The sequence below is a fragment of the Larus michahellis genome, chromosome 4 (assembly GCF_964199755.1).
Source record: "Larus michahellis chromosome 4, bLarMic1.1, whole genome shotgun sequence".
Lineage (NCBI taxonomy): Eukaryota > Metazoa > Chordata > Aves > Charadriiformes > Laridae > Larus > Larus michahellis.
The window spans coordinates 65,878,698-65,901,453 of NC_133899.1; the positions used below are offsets into that span (position 1 = coordinate 65,878,698).

At 42.0% G+C, this 22,756-nt stretch overlaps 1 protein-coding gene across 10 annotated transcripts in view; it reads left to right on the plus strand.

Annotated features, from left to right (window-relative positions):
- Positions 1-22,756, plus strand: part of TTLL5 (tubulin tyrosine ligase like 5) — a 143,592-nt gene that overhangs the window by 110,562 nt on the left and 10,274 nt on the right. For 7 of the 10 annotated variants that reach the window (XR_012586768.1, XR_012586769.1, XR_012586770.1 and 4 more), the window contains 3 exons: positions 3,370-3,547; positions 11,451-11,671; positions 18,834-18,919. Coding sequence is in view for 7 of the 10 variants with exons in the window: in XM_074585304.1 (XP_074441405.1) it covers positions 3,370-3,547; positions 11,451-11,671; positions 18,834-18,919 (485 nt within the window). In the remaining 3 variants the exon portion in view is untranslated. The remainder of the gene's footprint in view (positions 1-3,369; positions 3,548-11,450; positions 11,672-18,833; positions 18,920-22,756) is intronic. The other 3 variants (XM_074585310.1, XM_074585307.1, XM_074585309.1) reach the window with 1 other exon arrangement.

Genomic DNA, 22,756 nt, shown 5'->3' on the forward strand with positions numbered 1-22,756 from the left:
ATGCCTTCTTTTGTTTTTTTTTTTTTTCCTGTGTCCTGTATTATGAGAGGTAATTGTTCCCTATTCTCCGTCTCTCTGAAGCTCATGATTTTATAGATATTTTTCATATTTCCTTTGAGTTACCCTTTTTCCAAGCTGAAGGTTCCTTATTTATTTAGCCATTCCTCAACGTATCGATGTTCCATACCTTTGATCATCTCTACAGCATTTGTTTGTACTTTTTCTACTTCTACTGTATGTTTTTTGAGAAGGGAGGAGGGACAGGGTTTAGAACTATCCTCAGTATGCAAGAGATGGATGCGATTTTGGTTTATATGGTAGCATAGTAGTGTTATTGGGTTTGTTCCCTGTGTTTTTCCTAATAATTCCTAACACTGAATTTGCTTTTTGAGAGTATTTTAGTGATGTTTTCATAGAAAAACCTATTATAGCTACAGTTTTATAAGGTTTTCTTCCTGAATAGAAATAACTAGTTCAAAGTCCATCACTGTGTAAAACTAGGATTGTGTTTCCTTGAGTACATGACTTCATAGTTACTAAATTGAATATCATCTACCAATTTAACATCTGATTGTTCAGTAATGTGATGGGTTTTTTCACACTTCTCGGTGACTTTCAATTTTTCAGCAGCAAACTTGTTTTTAATTTCAGTCTTTTTTTGCCAGATCACTTATAATTGTTTTGAACAGCAGAGGCTGTAGCACAGATTCTTGTGGGACCCCACTGGTAATCTCCTTCTATTGTGGAAACTGTGTATTTATTCTAGCTCCGGTTTCATGTCTTTTAACTAGTTATGAAATCCATGAAAGGTAACCCCTTTATCCTATGTTAGCTTAGTTTACTTAGGGTCACTTTGAATGAATTTACCAAATTTCTCAATTGAGAAATTGCTGGTGTGAAAAAGTTACCCTGGGCGAATAGACAAATACAATTGTTGTTTGGTTCAAAACAGAGGTATTAAAGATCATAATCTTTCAGTAGTACTGATAAGGAATTAATTAGGCTGTTTACTGAGCACTAATGTGACTTTGATGGAGCTCCTAAATGCTCTTCAGCTTTGTATCTGGTGCATTTGATGTTTGTTTCAAGGGCTGATCTGCAGTAACCCCCAGCTATCTGGGTGCATCCCAGTCCCACTACAGTCCTTTGTGCTTTTCAGCTGTCAGCATGACCTGACTTTACTGGGCAGGTAACAGAGACTCCAGCTGCTTCACACAAGGGAAAAGTCTAATGAGCTCTAACATCAGAATGGATGCTGGAGTCTGTATCTATGCAGCGGAAGGAGCGGTTACTACCCTTGGGATGGGAATTGAGTCCAAGTGACAGCAACCTGCTGATAACCCATGTGGTGAGTTGGTGGGATTGGAGAGGAGACAGCTAGGGATCATTTCAAAGATTCCTTGTGCCTTGTTGTGTCCTCCTTTCAAGTTATGCTTTTTGTGTCATCCTTTGCCCAGCAAGGAGCGGTGCTGCGAGGCCAGCAGCACGCATGCTTCTATGGATCCAGAGCTGAGCAACTGCAGGTAAAACCATAGAAGTAGGGGATCCTGACCCCATTACTGGGGCAGAAGTGGGAGGGCAGGTTCAGAAGAGGGAAGCAGCTCTCCCAAGGTTAACCACAAAGCCAGATTCAGACTTATACAAGTTGGGTTTCAAGGCCTGAGTACTGTCAGCAACATTACAGTTGTCATTATTCCAAGCACTGGTGAAAAGAACTGAAAGACTGAGAATCTTATAGCAAAAGGGAGCGTAGAGTGAGAGTAATTTATCCAGCGTTGCACTGAGGTACAATGGAAGCAAAGGACTGAGGAAGCATGGGTGGGATCCCTTGAACGCAGTCTGGAGAAGCCTACCAACAGCTAATGGCCATAAGAGCAGAAGTGGTAGTGGTGCTCCAAGCAGGAGGAGGCCCAGAGGATACAGGGTAGAGATGTTGGCAGTCGAACTCCCTTTCCACTGGGTTGTCTTACTCCTCTGTTGCTGAGGAGCTGAGTATGGAGAATCACCCTTTGGTGTTTAGAGTCCTTGTGCACAATTTGCTTTGAAGGGGGTGCATTATGTTATTTTTGAGGGAGACTACATAGGGCTGGCAGTTTCTTCTGATTGAAACGTCCTTCTGAATATTTTAGGGGTTTGCTGTGATGATGAAGCTTGTGGAGGAAGGTGCAACACATTGAAGGGAAGGCGTGACAAGTTCAAAGAATCTAGGTTGTAAGTTTTGATAGGATCCTGAAGCAAGGAGATAGCAGTTAACTCCCTTGCCAAAACCATGACCTACGCTCTGAATTGTGGCATGAAATGTAACAGACACCAATTATCTTCTACATCCCAGTTACTTATGGCATGCATAGGAAATACAAAGGAAGTCTGCCCTGAGAATCAAAGGAAATATTTGGAAAGAGTGGCTGAGAGAAACATGACAGAGATCATCAGAAACCTGGGAAGCTCAGGCAGTGACACTTGAAGGTTTCATTAGCCAGAGTGTCAGGATTCAGTGGGTCATATGGCATCCTGCATTGTGAGCACAGGCTGTGTGAGTTGCAGGGCCATTGCAGCCTCTTCAGGACACCTTGTGGTCCTGTCAGTCTGCCACCTGCTCTGTGCAAAGCCCCTCAGCCTTGTGTAGAAGTCTCTCACCGAGGCTTACAAACTTCAAAGCAAGCCAATGAGCTCCTGTTTGTACTTATCAAGTTGCAGGCCACAGCTGAACTCCCACCGTATAAGCCTGTGTCATAAGAGCTCCTGCCTCTTTGCAAGAGGCCTTTTCTTCTCTGGGAAAGGCTTGCATTACTCTGATGATGAAAGAAATGAGCCTATCTTCAGTCCCTTTGGGTCATTTGGATTGTAACTGTTTGGAGTAAATACGTGCCCTAGTTGCAACCTCACCCTACTGGTCCTTTATCCTTTTTGTGGATATTGTACTGCATGTCTGTCTTCTATTCCACTCTTACTGCAGTATGTGTGTGCTTGCTGTAAGCCTTGTGTTAGTGTATTAACAAAATCTCTACAAATCCAAATAAATAATTATCTCGTTAGTGATGGGAATCCTTAGCTGTTTTCCTGCTGCCTCTCTTCAATGCTAATCAGCCAGACATGCTCTGGTTTAGAGCTTTTCTTCTCTCTTCCTTTGTTCTCCTCAAACATGGTGTTACAGCTAGTAATACGGTCTCAGCCTGGAGTTCAAGAGGCTCCTCACCAAGATGGCAGTTGGCACATGGCACCTCTAGCAGGCATTGTGCTTGCTGGAGTAGCTTAAAACAAATTCATAACTGGCTAAGTATTAAGGGATTTTTAGGAAGCAGCAGTGCCTTTTAAGTAGGAATCCTTATATGCAGAGTGTTGAAAGTGTGATGGCTTTTCTTTTTTCAGGGCTCCAGAGAATCATCGTTTTGCCTGGGAAGGAGAGATGGAGAACAGTGTCAACAACAAGGTGACACAGAATCCACTGGCACATCCCAACTGTCAGCTCCATTTTGCTGTGCAGCAACTCAAGCAGCAGAAACTTCAGTCACGACAGCTGTTGGAGCAAAGCCAAGCCCGGCACCAGGTAACTAATTAAACATCCTGCCTGGGATGTAGCAATGCTGACTGAGTCTTAGATGTGCAGAATCAACCCAGTGTCAGTACATATGGCACAGCTTTTGTGAAGAAAGTAGCTCTTCAGGTGGGTTGCAGCAAAACTAATATTACCTGCAGTGATTTTGATAGCATTTTGATGCTGCAGTTCTCAATGGCTTCTTCCACTGCATTGGCAGCCTCTTCTATTTGGCTACTGGCATGCTGCTGCTTGCTTTTCTGCACCAGTTCAAGGCATCCTCTTATAGTGCCTCAGACAGCCTTAGAACTGTCTACAGTCTCCACAGTTCTTTGTCACTTAATCTCATCACTGGTGATATGTTCCTGCTTTGACTTGAGTTCTTCTTAGGTAGTGCTTCAGATGGGGTCACTGTTGTACTTCAGTGTTTCTAAACACAGGGTCTTGAAATTGTGTTGGCAACTGTGTCCTCTGGGGCAAACAGACCCCATCAAGGCTTCATCTTGACTAAATTATTCGCCGCCTGGATTTCTTCTTATATGGTGCAGTTATCAAAAGAGCAGTATGTTAAGGGGACTCAAAAATTATTTAGGGGAATCTTCATTCTTTTGAAGAAATGTGTTAATTTCTCTTAAGAGCCTTCAGTGTGCAGGAGGCATGGCCACTGACCCTGATGCCAGATGCAAGTTTTCTCTGCAACCCTGAAAATCTCCAGGCCTCCTACACATTTTGTTATTACTTCATTTAAGGTCGACTTCTACTACTTTGCACGGAACTGTCTGATGGGTACATGACTCCTCTGTTACAATTGCAAGCAGAAAAGATGGGCTAACTGTCAAAGAGCTAGAGGAAATATGAAAAAGGGTTTGTATTATTGATGTTCTGAATGACACCTAGATGCTGAGGGTGGACCACTGTGTCTGGAACAACATTTCCATTCTGCCTGGGTTACCTTCCAAGGTTACAAGGAGTTCATCAATGCACTCATTACCTTTCTTTGTTATTATGGAGAGAGAGGTGTGTTTGTTCTTCTGAGTGATGTCCAAAAGACTTCCCTGCTAGAGGGAAGGAAGTCTTTGAGTGAGCAAAGCTTCATGCAGAAGAGACAGGTCTCCATTAGGAAGGAGTATTTGCTGGGCAAACTGGTAGGACTAGAATCCAACAAAACTATGAACAGAGCTAACACGAGGAGGTCTGAACACCCACTATCCCTCCTGTGAAGCAGATGAGTCACTAGACAGAGTCCTTGAGAATAGGTTATAGGCAAATTGCCCTCATCCTTTTCTGGAAGCATCTTGAAGGAGAGGCCCTTCTTCATTTGCTCCTTGCACTCCTTTCAAGGCCCTCACTTAGCCATGCAGTTTCCATCCTCAAATTCCCTCACCTACAGTCTTCTTGCTCCCCGTCTAAGCAGAAGGCTGTCTTTTCATCTCCATCCAAGGGGCTCTGGGTGGGCAGCTGTGGCTGCTCGTGAGTTCAGGAAAGGGCTGTAAGCTGGCTTGTGCTTGTGAGGAGGCTGGAGCTGGCCATGGGGCCTGGCTGAGCCCTCTTCTAATTGCTGACATTGAACTGATGTTATTCTTGGCCTGGGGCAGAGCCATTACTCAGGAGTTTCTGTTAAAGTGATTCTTTGTTAAACATCCTCTCACCCCCACATCATCCCCCTCCTTTCTTTCCCTCCCTTCTCCTTCTCAGCCAAGCAGTTTGGACTTGCAGTATTGAGGCCATTGCCATGCTGCAGGACTCAGACTGCACTGAAGTTACTGTTAATGAAGAAAGGTATTTGTTGAACACAGGCACTTTCAGACTTTCTGTAGTAAAAAACGCGTCTTAATAAAATGATTGTCTTGGACACTTCCTCTCCCACGAGACACTGTACGGAGCCAGCCAGACCTCCCCTTCCAGTCACAGTTGCACCGATCCTATGATGCCCCTCCCAGTCACTGCACTACCCTCATCTTCATGTGCCTATCCCTTGCTCCCTCTCTAGTTTCCTGTCACTGACCTCTTCCTTCTGCTAGTTAGCTTCTCAGACTTCAGTCCTTTGACTCGGCCTTTCCAAGAACTGCCTTCTCTTTGCTCTTGCTTACGCATTCCCTGCCCTACATCTCCTTCCCACTCATGCTGCTTTGACTTCCATCCTGCCTTTTCCTGCTGGCCATCATTTGTCCTCTTTTTTTTTCCCCCCCAGCTGATGTAGCTTATCCTAGCCTGCATGGCACTACTACATTTCCTAGTCAGTGTCACCACAGCCACCCATCTACCGTTGCCTGGTCTTTCCCTTATGTTCCATCCCACGTATTGAGATCTTCATTGTCTCACCTGATACAAGTTCCTCAGCCTCCTCTCAACAGAAGAAATATATCCCCAAAACGGAAAGCCTATCCCTTGAAAGAGTGTCATGATCTCTCTACTGTGGGGAACGCATGCAGGATATCTCCAGGCCTGTTTCATCTGATTGTTTGAGTTCTTGTTATGGTTGGAAGGCAGGCTAGCCATTTGTCAGTAGCCGAAGTGCATTTATTAATATATCTCGAGGTATACCCTGAGTATGGCTTGACTATACAACATGACTAGATACTAGTCTTTCCTTTTCTCTGTGACACATGGACTAGTCATATGTGTACGGATAGCGTGTGAACAAGTAACAGAAGCACCATGATTAATAACACAGCCAAATGCTTCTGCCTCTCCATTAATCAATTCAATATATTGGAGATGAGATGGATGCATTGGAAAGCATGGAAGTTCCTAGTCAGGTATTTGTGTAGTAAGAATACCCCTATTTGCCATGCAATGGACGTATCTTGTCACGAAGGCTTATTGCATATTTCCTTATGGCAGCACCCATAAAGTACTTTGGTTGAGCACTTTCCAGACACTTGAGAATGACGACTTCTCATCCAGGCATTTAACAATTTGCAGAGTAAGTAAAAACACTGTCTAGGTGCAGAAAAAGGACTAATAACCAACAATTTTCAGTCATTGTATGTGGAAGTTAGTTCATGCAGTGTAGTATTGTGGAAATAGATCTTTGATGTCAGAATAGGTACTTCATTCCCTGGACAAAAAGAAAAACACCAGACTGACTGGATAAGACTCGAATAAACAAATGCAGTGATAGGGCCCAGGAACAGAGACAGTACAGAGCCTGAGAAAAGAAAAAAATAGAACGGGTCAGAGTTTGAAAGTGGAGACAAGAAGCTTAAATCTGATATCAACAAAATCAAGAAAAAAGAATTACAAAATCAAACCAAAACACAAGAAAAACAGGCTTATAGCAGTATTTTTAATGTTTAAAGGAGTCTTCATGTGACACGTTATGACCTAGATGTTAGTATCACTGGTGCAGTTGGCAAGGCAGTTAATATACCATCATTGTTTATTCTCTAATTGTTTCCTGTATGGGAAAGATGCCAGTAGCTGTTAGGGAGGTTCCTCTTTCTCTGTGTGGCTATGTTCTCTCTGCTTAGCCTAGCATCTACTGGGTTTAGAATTTTATGCCAAACATTTCACATGGGGAAAAAACTAAATTAAAACAAGAAAAGTACAGTTGTATAGTGGAATGATCCCCATCAGTCCTGCTTATATCAAAAAAGCTTGTGTAAAACAAGAGATAAATTGTGTTAATGAGTTGTGTGGTCAGTTATGATCACGTTTTCAATCAGAAGTTTAAGTAGATTTTATGCTATAAAACATTGGGCTAAGTTAATCTTAAATGTATGTTCTCAAAATACTCCTGATTTTATAAAGGTCAGCACAATTTTTTTCTTTTAATGTAGGTGTGACTCTTCTGAATTCCTTACAGTTTATTTAGATCTGACTGGGAATGTAGAGTATTCAGAATAATACTTGTAGTATTCCTAGAACTATGCTATTCCTGCCTGAGCACACAGAGCCTCTTTGAATGCAGCTTTAAACATCATTAAACTGTTTTCTAAACTATTATATATTGGACTGCTGTCAGATTTGCAGTCTCTCTTCCCCTTCAGTCTCTTGTTCATTCTTGTTTTGCAGCTTTCTCCCTCAGATTGTTTTCCCACTAAATTAGCTAACTGCCATTTTTCCTATTTGAGTCTTGTGATACTGATGAGTCAAAGTCTCAGTCTAAGTAAAGCAGAACAACTGTTCTGAAAGCAGTAGTCTGTGCTGATTTATACCAGCTGAAATTTTGTCCCCATGTTTCTGATCCTGTCGCTATTATTAGAATTATGGTAACGCCCAGATGTATTAAGTATCTTTCCAATACAATGCTATGGCCCAATCCTTGCCTCACAGAGCTCCCAGTACAAAAGGGGGACAAAGGAGAAGGCACCAAGTCAACTTATTTTAGTATATTTTAGTCTCATTCTGAAGAATTTACCAAGGAAGACATTTTTCAGGACAATCTGTGCATACCATGAATTTGCTCCTCTTTAAATTTCATGATGACCCCAAGATGCTCCTCTTATTGCAGTTTAACACTATGGCAGTTAATAGGACATTTTGAGCCTGTTCTTTATCACCACATTGTGAATTTTCAACTCAACTGATTGTTGCATCCAAACTGATTTAACTGAATGCATTAATGTGTGTTCAAAAGAATCTCCACTAAACAATTTATACGACTTCAAAGGTCTTCCAAGCCTTTTAATTCTCTGTATTTTTGCAATGTCATCTGAAATGCAGTTGCTTTTCTAAAAGTGATGGGTTTTATTTTGTTGAGTTTGCTTTTTCCCCCCCTTTTTTTTAACTTAAATCCTCATCATTGTTCATTGCCTATAAACAACTCGGTTTCCAGCACCTCGTGGTTTGTAACTAGCTGCACAGATCCTTATGCAACACACGTGTGTGCATCTGTCTGTCAGTTCTCATCCGCTGCTGAGTCTCTCATCATTTTCAGGCTTGCTGATACGATTTAAACTGAATGACTATGGGATAGATATCTCAAAGCTATGTTTCATATAAATTTCATGAAAATATAAAGAGCTATATATATGGAAAGGGGATTCAACTACTGTTCCCATTGAGGCAAAGGCTGCAGCATGAGGCCACTCCTAGTTAAACATCAGCAAATCAACAGAAGAGTGCCCCAAGCTCATGAAGGGAGCCACAATTTGGGACATGCTTTATATTAGATACTGTAAGATTCAACCCCAAGACAGATTCACAGGAAATGAGCTTCATTACCTCCCCTGGTCACAGAATGAACATGTTTTTGCTTGCAACATTTGTTCCGTTACTGTGCTAGGGATGGGTGTTAGATACAGGGATGGTAAGTGCCAGGAACGTTCTTTCTGTTTTTGAAGATCATGAATATATCTGCTTTTCTTCAAAGTACTACAGTACCTCCCTGCTTTTAATCATGAGCAGCCCAAGCTCAGCTCCTACTGGCTAATGCTCTTAAATGTGCATCGTCCTTACTGATAAGCTGTACATGTTGAGATTTTCTAATTAAAAACTATTATTTTTGGACAGATAACGCTTTGAGTATGGTGTTCAAGCGTAGATGTGGAAGCAAGGAGAGGTGTGATCTAATGAGGCAAATATGGGATTGGGAGTCAGAATGATCTCTGACCCAGCTTTTCATATTGCTTCAGTCTGGCTTAGGGAAAATCACTTTCTCTGTCAGTGCTAACATTCTTCATGTGCAAGACAGGGTTAATGCTGTCCTACCTCCCCAGAGAATTATGCAAGAGAATTAACTCACTAACACTTTACATGACTTTTAGCTAAAAAGTCTCATAGTGTTCTAAGTATTTTTCAGATTTGTAGCCCTAAGAACTTGTCAGGGAAGCAAACGTCTCCTCAACATCAAGTTAAATCTGCCAGCCTCGTAGTGTGATTCAGAGTTTTTCTCCTGCAGCAACAATAGTTGTAGGGTGCTACCTGCTTCAGGACTACCTCTGCCAGGGTTTGTCTAGGCTTCTGCTCTCCCTAGACCCTGAGCCTTCAGAATCCAGATCTGTCTCCTGCTTTTTGGATGTGCTGAAATCTCTTCCCAACCCTTCCTTTGTGTGGTGAGGCTCTGCTCTCCCAGCTGCCCTCTTTATTTGCACAGTAGCTTCTCCTGGTTTCCTGTCCTGTCCCCATGGAGTTCACAGCAGGGCAGTATGCTTTGTAGCTGAATCCAGAAGCCATGGTCCGTGTCAGCTTCCAGTCTCCCCATCCTTGCCTGGAAGGCAGCCAGAATCTCAGCACAGCATGGAGACAAAGGCCTTTTTGGAAGTCTGTTACCCCCAAGAAAAACATCCATGACCTTTCTTTAGGTAGGTCTCAGCCCAGCTTCTGCTGATCAGACTTTGTTAGAGCATCCAAGCTTGTTGTTTCTTCAGAGTCACGGACCTCCTTGCCAATGCATGTTGACACAGGGAAGGGGTTAAGACTGTATGCTTCGTGGACTCCAGGATCTTAGTGGTTTTAATAACAAGAAAAAGAACTTACAGGAAATATGCATAATATCAAACTGAACACAATGAAATGTCACCTCTGAATAAGAAGGATGTGCAGTGACTTGACTGTCTCCATCCCAACCCCATGATGTGTCAGACTCAGATGCAAGAGACTAAACTAAGCTCCATTTTAGTTTGTTTTGCTGGGGGGAGGTGGGGTGTGATTGCTATTTTCCAGACTTCTGCACTTGTACCAGCTACTTGTTCAAAATCTGAAAGCTGTAGTCAAGGTAGAACTGCAGGGAAGGGAGAGGTTAAGAAGGACTGGGAGCTCAAGGGCATCTTGTCAGTGAGCTCTAGTTAGGAAACAGGCCTGTTTTGGCTCCTGCACTTCCTTTTCTCCCTAGAGCTCTGCCTGTCAGAAAAGCCTTCCCACACACCACTGCCCTACTATTTGCCAGAGAATTGCGGGGGAGAGGGGCTTTTCCTGTCTGTGCGCTGAGACTCAGCCAGCCCTCAGACTGTGGTTTTCTCTGGAGCCTGGAGCCCACTCACTGTGGCTTTGTGTGTTTTTCACCAGAGAAGAAACTGAGGACAAATGCAGTGAAGGGCACTGCTCCCAGGGTCACGCTGAGGTGACTGGCGAGTGCTCAGCTGTTCCCCTCATCTCCTATCACTGACCTCTAGCTGCCAAACTACATGGTTACGGTATTGCCTCTTTGCCCTGGGAATCTGACTGACTTCGAGGAAAGACAAGGCTGAACTCTCAGCAGGTTGCTCCTTTCTGAAGGGTTGAGCAGTTTGCAGAGCTCCCGTAGGGAACCATTCCCCACTCCCTGCTTTCAGTCCACGGCTCAGTTCTCCACTGTCTCATAATGCGCACATTCTTTTGCACCCTGTGCCAAATCTCCAACATACTTACTCTCCCACCTGCTATAGGAATAGAAATATTTTCTGTTCCCTGGTATTACTGGGGATTTCCTTTTTGTCAGCTGCTGACCTAAATTCCCTTTTTCAGAAGGTACCCTAGAGCCTTTCTGTTATTCCAAGCACCTACAGGGTTAGATTGAAGAACTGGCATTGTAACATCTTCCCTGTAACCATAACTGTGTCTCAATCCCACTCCCACACAAAGAATAATTTAGCAAGATAAATGCAGAAAGTCAGCTGAAGCAATAAAAGCTTTGTGTATGGGAGCCCATTGCAAGATGAGATTGAGGATAGGTCCTCTTGTTTTTTATTCCAGAATAATATCATTCTATGGCAGTAATGAGCTTGTCTACCTTCCTAGAAGCTAGTCCCAGCTTCCAAGGGTATAAAATTCAGCTCTAAAAACTACTTCACTCACTTGACCACTTAACTCCTATGTGTGGAACTGTCCCTGGAGCCCTGGGGTTCCCTTCACCAGACAGGTATTATCCCTCACAAAAATGTCACCCACTTCCATCAGCACTCTCAGCAACATTCAGAGAGATAATCACCAATTTACTACGGTATTTTTGTTGTTGTTGTTGTTTTGTTTGTTTGTTTTTTCTTTTTACCAGGCTCTCTCTGCCAACTACTCACAATCCAGCACCAGCCATATATCCATGCCAGCTGGCTCTGATACCCGCAAGACATCCAGTGCCACTTCTAGTATCCAGAAGGCAGCCAGTTTGCACAAAGTGATGCCATCCCAGAGTACGCCTTCTCAGCTGGTTCCAAAGCCTCCAGCAAACCACAGGCAGGCAGTGGTCAGAAAGGCTGCAGCCCAGAGGATTTCCAAGTAAGTTTTTTCTCTTCCCATCCACAACAAGGAGTTGGCACTGGTTCCCCCAAGAAGGAATATCGGAGAAGAACCTGTCTACCTGTGACTCTGACGTAGACCTTTTTGGCTATGCTGTCCAAGATAAATCACAGGATAACCTGCGCTGTGTGTACTGAAATAGGTACGCGCTATGTTGCAGTTTCATGTTTCACAACGGTAAGGTAGGTAAGGCTGTAACATCATACAAACATGAGGATGTAGGAACTGCCAGAATGAATCAGAGAAGTATGGTGGGATTCAGTTACATAAATACAGGTTGCTAGTGACATATTAAATGCCCAGGGCTATTCCACCTGACCTTAAACGGCTGCTCCAGATGAGCACAAGTCTTCTGTAGATCTCACATTGTATCTGCCAGTCCTATGCAGATGTCTCAAATAACTTGAGAGTACCAAGTATGGTACTTTGTGTTTAAGGCACTTGAGACACTCCCTCCATGCTCAGTCTTTGATGGGGGCTAGAATCTGATGGGTCAGAAGAGTCTGCCAAAAAAATCAACCCACTCAATATCCTTAACAAACTAATCTACCCTTTGGCCAAGTTTCCCCATAAGTTTAACACACAATGATTTGACTTATGTCTTCATGCACATGTGTCTTATTACATTTAAAGTGTTTATATTGTGCCTAGTGTAGTGATAGCTTTCCTCATTACTTGTAGAAATCCTTCTACTAACTCTTACCAAATTTTTAGTTGTATAGTGCTTTCCATTCTAAGGTAGATGGATTTGGCATGTGTTATCTTAAAAACCAACAAACAAAAATCACTATGAAATGTTGCTTACTGATTGTAGGTTACCTTCCTTTCTATTTCTTGGTGTATTTTCTCTTTTTGTGCATTATGAGAGTATGTGAGCAAGACTTATGGGTTTTCTTCTTTACCTTTTATTGGTAGCTTCCTCAGCTCTCTGTTTATCTCCTCTTAAATGGTACAACTGTTTTAGACTAAATCCTTCAACGGGTTTTTCCTCATATCCTCAGACTGTTTCATCCTTGAATACCAAAGGGCAAAAATTGCATTCACAACTTCCTCCCTTATACTTACTCTACATCCAGAAGAGTTGTAAAGCTTTCCGAGCAGGTTCCTGTGAGGTTTCCTGATTCTGTGTTTGCTTCCTGTTCAAAGAGAGAAGTTTTACTAAAAGATTACTGATGAAAGACACCTTATGAAGATGCTAGGGCACTATCAGTGTGAGTGGATCAGATCTGGAACTGCAAGGCGTATTTAAGGAGCTTGGACAGAACTACTTTGGGGAAGCTTGTGTATTTCCTGTCCTGCCTGTACTCTTGCTATCTTAAGAGATAACACACTGAATTAATCCCCCAAAACTATTTAAAAAGAAAACAAGATGTTAGTAGACTTTGTCTACTCAGCAAATGCAGATGTGAGCATCAGGTCTGGCAGGTGGGTTTACTATCTGATTTCTTTTATGTTGGGTAGCTCATGTTAGTGCAGGTGACAGGCTGTGTCAGTGGGTTTCTCTGCTGGGCAGCAGGGATGTGTATTTGAAGATGCCGGTGTGCTGTGCTCACTTCTTGGCAGAGGAAATGTTTATCCTTGTGAGATGGAATTGCAGCTCCTTGGACAGACTTTACTTTACTGCATTTTTGTGGTTTCTGCTCTGTGACAGGCAGGAGTGTGGGAAAACCGGAAAAAGTTCAGCACCAAAAATGCACTGAAGGGGGAAAAAAAGCAAAAGATTCCTTCAGAATTTCAGAAAACTAATCCAAGTATTGAAGGCTGCAAGGAGCCACTCCGGAAATACTTTCCAAGTTGCCTTTCAGTCTCCAGCACAAGGCTCCAAACCCATTCTTGCCATTCATGGGATCTTGCAGTAACATTTTTTCACTTACACGGAAAACAGCAGTGCCCAGCTATATTTCCAGCATACCGAGAGCTGGTCATTTAAAAACTGCTATGTCTTAGTCTAATTTAATCCATTCATTGTTGTCAGGAAGACTGGAGATGCATCGGCGGAGGAGAGTGAATGGAGAGAAACCTCTGTGTCAAAGGAATATAGATTAGAAAAGAAAAAGATGTCTTGCATGCTTCAGCCTGTTCTTTACAGTCCTTGGTTATTCTGTACGAAGTATTCTTAGACATTGTGGTAGCCTGCTTTCAAAAAACTCCAGTGGCAGAAACCCCACCATGTCCTATAGAAGGCTATTTAAGGATCTAGACTACCTTATTATCAGAAACCTTATCCTGAATTTTTCCTATGTTGTACCTTGTTTCTCCTTCCTGAACTACCCTAAACACTTTCCCTTGCAAATGTTTTCCATCTTTTGAATATCTTTCTACTGCTTGGAGTTTCCTAATGTTGCTTAGACTTGTTGAGGTTTTGTTAACTTCAGATAGTAGTTCCACCTGCCAAGTCCTTAATTGTCTGGAATTTACTGTATTTTCTTCAATTTGTCAGTGCTTGTGTTGCAGCACCCAGAACTGTACTTTTCCAGTGTGGGGACTACCATATCCTTAGGTTATGACATGGCAAATATCCCTCTCCATAACATCTAATCTAATTTTGTCTTTTTGACTGCTTCATTTCTCTGTCAGGTCATTTTGAATTTGCTGCCCACTCTCACCCCCAAATACTTGTTGGCTGTTTCCCTGATCTCTTGCCTCAAAGATCTCAGTGCTATATATTATTTCTACAAGGCTCACTGAAACTAATCCCATTCTGTTGTTAAAGCTCTTGTGTCTCTTTTTTTTTTTTTTTCCTCGTGTATTTCAGTAAGCCAGACCTTATTTCTCAGTCTGCTCTTGCACCACCTGGCTTTTGTTTAACATCTTAGTAAAGATCATCTTTTTAAAGTTGTTTGTAGAATTTCTCCAGAGACTGGACTGTGAAGACAAACTAAAATCAACTTTGTCTCTTTGACCTATCTCTTCCTTGCATGCGTTATCAGTTCTCTCCCAGCCAGCACACATGGCTTCCAGAAGAGGAAGAAAAGAATAAGAAGTAGAAAACTCAACTACAAACAGAGTGAGATGCTAAAGATGAACATTACTGACTAATTCAAAAACTATCTAGTAAGTTGGACGCTTCCCTGGTTAAAACATAAAGGAAAAAAGTAATAGAACAGCCAGGCAATTCAGTCTTGTCTCTTCAGTTCCTGGCCTCTCTTGTTTTTCTCAGTCTCTCAACTTGTAAAAGGTGGTAGGTTGACTTTATAATGAATTGCATACAAAGCAGACTCCTTGCTTAAACTAACAGAGTGGAAATCCAGGGCCCATATTAAAGTGTGGAAAAAGACTAACTGATAGAAATGGTTTAATATGTAGCTCTATGCTGAAATGTAGCCCCATAAAACGGTCTCATGGGGCTCCATAGTTTCAATTAAATGTGATCATATCACAAGTAGAAAGATAGTTTTTGAACAGCTAATGCAACAGGCTCTTCTTTCTTTCCAAGAGTCAGACTGAGTCCTTTCCACTGCTCATGTTGCCACTGCTATTGGCAGGTCTGTGAACCATGAAGTGGAGAGCAGCATTTTAAGATAGTGATCACAGATATAATATTCGTAAGCTGTGGAATGAAGCAGATGTCCCTGGAAGCAGCATTTGGTGTATCGGATCTTCACATTACAGATGACAGCATACAAAGTAGAAAAATATATTAGCTCAACTGTCAGAATCCAGAGTGAACTGGTATAAGTGGGTAGACGGAAAACCTTTCTCCTTTTAGGAATGATTAAGTCGCAATAAATATAAATTTCTGCACTGTCATTGCTATAGTAACTTTTCAGAAACCTGCTCTCTAACTATGAGAGCATCAAGTAGATCAAGGTCTCAAACAGTCAGTGAACAGAACTATCAGACAAAAGATCTCAGAAAAATCCAGCTGTCAACGTTAGACCACTGTAATAAAGAGAGGAAATGCCAGGGAGAGGAAAAGCAGCATGTATTTCAAAATGTTATCAGGGAGAGAGAGAGCCCAAGAAGATCACCAACTTTATCAGCTATAGACTGGAACATCACAAACTACTGGGGATGTTGATCAACATGGCATAATTTCTTGTACTGAACTTCTGTGTAAATGTCATCCTCAACATCTCTTATTCAGGAAGCCTTTCAAAACAAATATCCCCTTCAAGTCCCAACACCACACCACAAAGTCTTTCTACCTTGTTCTTGTTTTGTATATTTGCTTTGCATGGTGCCAGCAGCGGAAGAGCCCAAGTTGTGCTCTATTGTAACTAGTACAGAAATAGGGTAGAGGTGATGCATTTCTCCAGGGTTCAGGAAATCCATCCCACAGCAGGGTGGAGTCCTGACTGCAATTGGATATGGCAGTAGCCAGCTGTTCGAGGACAGCCTGGCCAAGCCTGGCAAATGTGCCAAAAGTAGAATGATGGCCACAGAGCAAGCCCTGTAAAATGCTATGGTTCTGGTTTGTATCCTGTGTTGCCCATGTGTGCTTATTCATAGGCATGCGTGAAGTGTCTTAAGTAAGCCGGGTACCTCACACATACAAACCGAGTGCCCACTGAAAAGAGGACAGGCAGCAGGAGAGCAAGCATGTAACTGTTACTGGAACCCCTTCCACTTTTTTGCTACTGCGGCACGCTTGTTTTTTTAGCTCCTGAGCATCTGGGTTAATCAGGCTGCGTGACCCTTAGACATTTTTGGCAGCAAAAGCTGTGCATCTGAGAGACGTGCCTTGATTTAACACCCTGACACAGCTGGGCTCTCTAGGCCTGTAGCTCTTTACCCTTGGCTAGCCTCAGATCATACACACAGATACACATGCAGAGATACCCTGTCCAAGAGCAACAAAGAGCAACAAGCCTCCCTGGCTCTGGGTCTTCACATCTGCTGCTGTCCTTTTGTCAAACCTGGGCTTTTTGTGATGTGAATTTGTTAGTGTCGGTTTTGTCCTCCCTGGACCATTAGGTGCGTTCATAGCATCCCAGGAATAGGTTGTTAAAACAAAGGTGTTCAAAACTTATTCAAGAAAATATTTCTTTCTAATTTTTTATTTCTCTTGTTCTACCTGTGAAATAAGAGCATCCTCCAAATTTGCAGTCCCAGGCTGGGCAGCTTAGGGCTGGTTTACTGCCTAAATGAAGTCAGTCGGTATCAGTTTCAAGGAGGCGTTAGCTGTATAAGGGATGGAAAAGGGCAATGACAGATATTTACATGGAGGGGACAGTAGGAACACTGTCTTTGTTAGTACTGATGAAGAAGAAATGGAGAACATAACAATGGATTGCATTGGAGAAGTGGAAGCTAAAACAACACAGACATTAAAAGCAGGAGACTGAGAAAGGCAGTAGGGTTTCAGCCAACCCAAAGAGGAAGAAAGCAGAAGGGGATTAACTCAGTTTAAATAGTGAGTATGTTCTGGCATTGGAGCTTCCATCAGGACAGCAGAGAGAACTTGAGGGATGAGCATAACGTGGTGGGAAATCAGTGACCCAGAAGCTGATTTGAGAATGAGCTGTGTGGAGGTGACAGTTGAAACTGCAAGAATCAAGGTACACTGTGGGTAGACAAAAAAGAGAAAGGGCAAGTCTGTAGAGAGAAAGAGATTCTCTAAACATAAACCACACTTTAAGGTAGAAGTTGACTGTTCCCTGTTTTGTTTTGGTTTTTGTTGTTGTACTTGCTGGCATTCTTGCTGACATTTTCAACCACTGGTCTTGCATTCTACCTGCAGAAGGGTGAGCTGAATTTGGCTGTCAGTTGTCCTGCATTAACAAAGTGGACAAGCTAATTATGAACATGGAATCTCTGTGTAAGAAGCATAAAGATCCATCTGGATTCTCAGCTCCCAGAAGGACTATGCAATATCAGCAGCAAAAGAAACCATAAATACAGATCCAAAACTCTCTCCAAGAGACAATAAACATAATAACAGGCACCTCATTTGACAATAGCATTCCAAATTATGGCTGACTCAACTAAGGTGTTCTGTTTTGCAAATGTCATATATACATCCCTCTCCCTTCATGTATGGACTTCAATTTATTTCACTAAACTCCAACTGAGATAAAATACAGGAGTCCCTCACTGGCCTTATAGCTGCCAGGAGCACCTGGATTACTGGCAACTTGCTGACTTTGAAATCTGAAAGCAAAAGGTTTCAGACAAAACTATAGAAACTGCACACGTGTGCCTGGGTCTGTTAGTCATCAGGACATCACACGGGGATTGGAGATTACAGTGCTCTTCTGGAGAAGAGCTCACAGTAACCATAACGCTGTAGAGCTGAATGAATGAAGGAGAAGGACTCTGACAGAGAGACACGAGTATACACGCAGGAGTCTGGAGTGATCAGAATAGAGTTGAGTGGGGTGGAAGAAGGTCAAGGAGGGATAAAGGAGGAGAGGACAAACCAGGAACAGATGGATCAATTGTATAGATTTTAAGAACAGAATAGATCATTGCAGCTGTATAGCTTGACCTTGTCTTGTGAGTAGACCCATTTTTAATGTAAGACGGCATGGTCTCAGTTTGATAATAAATCTTTATAAGAGTTAAAGGAAGTGCAGTTTTACTCCATAGAATATAGTTTTGTTGTAACTCAAATGCTGAGATAAATGCAAGAGGTTTTGCATAAAGTAGCTGCTTGAGGACTGGCACTGGACTGCTGGAGATTAAATGCATTCTGTGGGTCTCAGTTTCCAAGACAAGTGAGAAATCTTGCTTAAATGAGCTGTCTCTGCTGAAACAAGATGCAAGGATGTAACTTTTGAATGTAGCGTGTTTTTACCAGCATGTGTATTTCTGTTCTAAGGTTGCTTAATCGTTTTTCTTTAAATCACTGGAATAAGGCTACCACAGCATTACTAGTTGAGTTGTGTTTTGGTGATCCAATACCACTTACAATCTCCTTTATCCTCCAGAATCAGCTTCCAAGGCGTGTGGGACAATTAAGCATTTTAGGCACATCAGAATCTTGCTGGTGGCTTGAGTGTTCATCTGTCTTGCTCTGCCTTTTTGGAGTCAGTTGCTGTCGCGGCCTTTTTCGTACCATGTTCATGCACAGCTTTATAGCTACAATCCCAATGAGATGATGTAAACTAGGAGAATTTCAATTTTTTGTTTGAGGCTTTTATTCTTTGTTGGCCTATCCCTTCTTACCTCCATCTAATTTGATGCTTTTACCTGTTAGGGTGACTTCTGCAGAAAGGCAACTGAATAGATTCCAGAACAGCCTTCACAGTGCTGCATCCTGTGAGCCAGGGACAAATTCCGCAGGTGAGTGCCAGTGCTAAAGACCAGGAAAGTGGGGGTGGGCATGCTGAGATGCTTTCATCTTTCTCAAGAACTGGCAGGAAAAAAACTTTCTCAGCAGCAAGAAGAAACACAGCTGCCTACCCTGCACGTAGTGGTTCCTAGGTAACAGTCGGGGTTCAGCTGTGCAGGGAATTTATTCCTCCTGGGATTAAAAAGACTAAACAGAAGGGAGCAAAGGCTGAGTTTCATAAAGTTGGAAGAGGAAGATCCCTAAAAATGTGGCTGGGAAAAAAAACTTGGCTAAAATGGCTCCCCTTTGCTTTAGGCTTTGGCTCAAAGATGCTCTGTTGTTTAAGCTTGGCCTGTAATAAAGGGCCAGGACATTCTTTACATTTCTCTTCTTGCAGAAAAGCCCCTTAGTTCAGAAAGACATAGTTGAGACTTGTGAATCAGCTGCATAGTGAAGTCAATCAGTAGAGGTGAAAGCTCCCAAAGGAAAATCACTGTGGCTTATTGAATCAAATCTTCATCGTTCCTTAGTGTCTAATTAATTAAAACAGGTTTATCTGGTGTTAAAGTCTCAATAAATGACGACCAAATCCATTTCTCATCGATGCAAACCTGTTAGCAGATTGTGTAGTCTTGATGAACCCATATTACCCATGGCCCACAATAATTTGTGATGTTGCCGTAATGGAATATATGGGCAAATTATGGTCTAGAATGCTTTTAAAATGTATGTTTGTCCCCTTTTGTTTGGCTGTGAAAACCCTGAAAACATGACTTGTGTATCACTAATGCAGTGATCTCTGTGTTTTCACAGGCTGAAAGAAAAGTTTGCACAGGGGTGAACTACCTAATTCATCTCCTGGTTATTTAGCTATGAAACTCGAAGATGACATTTCCATTATTAATGTCAGTGATTTTATTGCTGATCCTCTAGCACAAACATTCAGCTAATGCACTTGTACAGTTCCAAACTGCCTCCCACACTTTACCACCTGCCAAAAACTACAGTTATCCTACCAGAAATTTTATAGGGTGAATAGGCATAGTCAATAAAAAAAACCCCTACAGCACATTGAAACATAACAGTGCAGGAATGGAATATAATGGAATTATCAAAATAAATAAAATTATGTCAATACTGTAGTATATGTATAGTTAAGGCAAAAGTTCTGGTCTACTTTATAGTTCAAGTTGATAAGGTAACACGTAAATTTACAATTAAATGTAAAAATTGAGTTCTCAGTATATTGAACAAACAGGTTCGCTGAGTGGACTTACATGAAGGTGTTTGTGTGCTGTATTCTGCCTTCTTTTTCATGGTTTTAAGAGCATTGTCATGGTTGCCACCCTGTAATTTTAACCTCTGCAAGATATTCTGTCCGTCTCCTCTGAGTGCTGTTGTTGTTACGTGTGTCTGTGATCTGTAGGTAGCATTTTTCTGTCCTTCCCTGTTTCTGTGAATACTTAATGCAGAGCATGCCCGAGGATTGTTGATAATATTAATGACGGAAGGCAACAGCCAGAGCTGAAGGAAAATACAGACTAGATAACAACTACAAAGTTCAGGGTAGTCATCCTCTCCGGAAATACTTGTAATCCAGTGAGAACTGAGAACTTCAGCTCATGTTTCCTTCTGTAGGGCTAGGCTAGCTGCACTGTACTAAACTTATCCTCTCCAAAGCTGAAACACAGGGTTTACCCTGCCATTTAGCTAAGAGTGTGAGAGCTTAGATAGAACCCGGGTTTGGCTGGGGGTAGGCTAGCAGAACCGTGGTGGGTGGGTTACTCAAAGCTTCCTTGTTGCTAGAAGAGGTGTATAGCTCCAAGAACAGTGCTAAATATTGTGGTGATTGAACTAACTAGAGCAAAATGTTTGTTCTTGGAAACTGGGGAATGATATTTTCTTCAGCTTTGCACCAAGCCACTGGTATGCGTCAGAGGCTGCTGTGCCCAGTCTGTGTGTCTCAGAAACTACTCTGGTCCTTCCTGCAGGAACAGCTGTTTTTCTTCTTCACTCTCTCCATTGATTGCTTACACTAGGGCCCCGATTTCCCCTCATCAGCAGCTTATTTGGGGATACTTATTTGGTATCCTAGATACCAACTATAAAGGGGTTGGAGACACAAGTCATAAAGCAGATTACAGAATAAAGTGCAAGCATTTAAAGATAGAAGGCTGTGAAAAGTTGCAGAGATAAAAGAGGAACCAGGCAGAACCTCTGTATAAACATGCACGCAAATGTTCAAAAATGCCTGAGAAGCTTGAACAGGCCTTCTCCTCTAACAGTCTATCTGAGGATAGCTATGGGGCTCTGCAGAGAAGCAGCAGAAAGGTGTCACAAATAATCTAACCAAAAGCAAGGATGATGCTCAAAGGAAGTGAGAGTCAGGCAATATGGAAACTTTTAACCAGAATGTCCAGAAAACCGTTCAGTAGTGGTTAGCACTTAAACTGTAGGAGAATAGCAGTTGTAGATACTAGTGTGCAGTGGACACAAGCTCTTAAGATGAAGTAAAAGGGAGAATGAAAGTCAGCATATCTGCAAAGCAGCTCAGGATTCTGAAACAAGCCACCGCTACAATGATAGCATGGCATCCTCTCATCCCTATGGCCTCAGCCTCATTTCATGGAAAGGCAGAAGTTGTGTGAGAGCTGTGTGCTTCTGGCGCCATGCGAGAGAAGGCAGAGATTCTCATGAGTATCTACAGACAGGAAGCTAAATCTGCAAGCTATCATTTGGGGCTTATTTGTAGTGTCTGAACAGACAGTTTCCTATCAAAGTTCGTGGAAGTTTAACAGGATTTATTCTATTAAAGAACTACTAAGAATTACTACCTCTAGGGAACACTCAAAATGTTTCTGACCTGATTTTTCACTGAAATTGAACACTCAGCCACTAGTGGGTTGTCATTCTGAAAATACAGCCATTATCACATTGCTTTCTTTATTCTGTGTTACTTTGAGGATCCCTCAGCATTACACTGATCGTTTCCTGCTTCACGGAATTTAGCAATTCAATTAGTATTAGTGAAATAGGGTGATTGTGAACTAAGAAATCAATTCTTTTTTCCAAGTCTTCTTCAGAATATAGCTCGCTGAGTAGCAGCTAAGCCTAAGTAATATGGTGGGTTGTTAAGTTCCAGGTTGTCTTTATGAGGCTGTGTTTAATATGGCGAGTTCAGATGAAGGAAGGAACCTACAGGCTCGTCATCTTTTTTCAATTATATATATTAACTATGTAAGGTGTATGGAGACATTTTGCCATATTTCGCTGTTTTATTTTCTGTTCCTCTCTAGCGGCATTAGGTGAATAGTGCATGAATTCTTTTTCCTCAAGAAAATTAAGTTCTAGGTAAAAAAGGTGTCATTTTTGCACCAGAATTTATCTTTTGAACCACTGGCAAGAAGCATCAAGGAAGTTCTGTAGCTACGTGGAAGACCTCATAGTTAGAAAGTTATTTTTGAAACACTTTTTGAAAACACTAACACAAAGCAGATTTTAGGAAGAATAAAGTAGGAAGGGCACTTTATGAAAATATAACAACATAGTCCCAGGCAGCTGCTGTGTTCCTGAGCTAGAGTCTTGTCTGCAAAAGCCCAGAGACCGTGATGACCACAGCTGATTTTATTTGGTTTGGTTTGATTTGTAAAGGTAACAGCAACTATGAGTGAAACCTGTCTTCTGTCTTTGTGCTTCTGTCTCCTGTTTGCTGCCAACTTCTTGAGAGTTTGTGAAACTCTTACTTTAAAAGCTTCAGAAGACAGAATACTTCTGGGGTTCTGTTTTGCTATGGCAAAAATATAATGAGCTAATAACCTTTATAATTAAAAACAAATATGAATCATGAT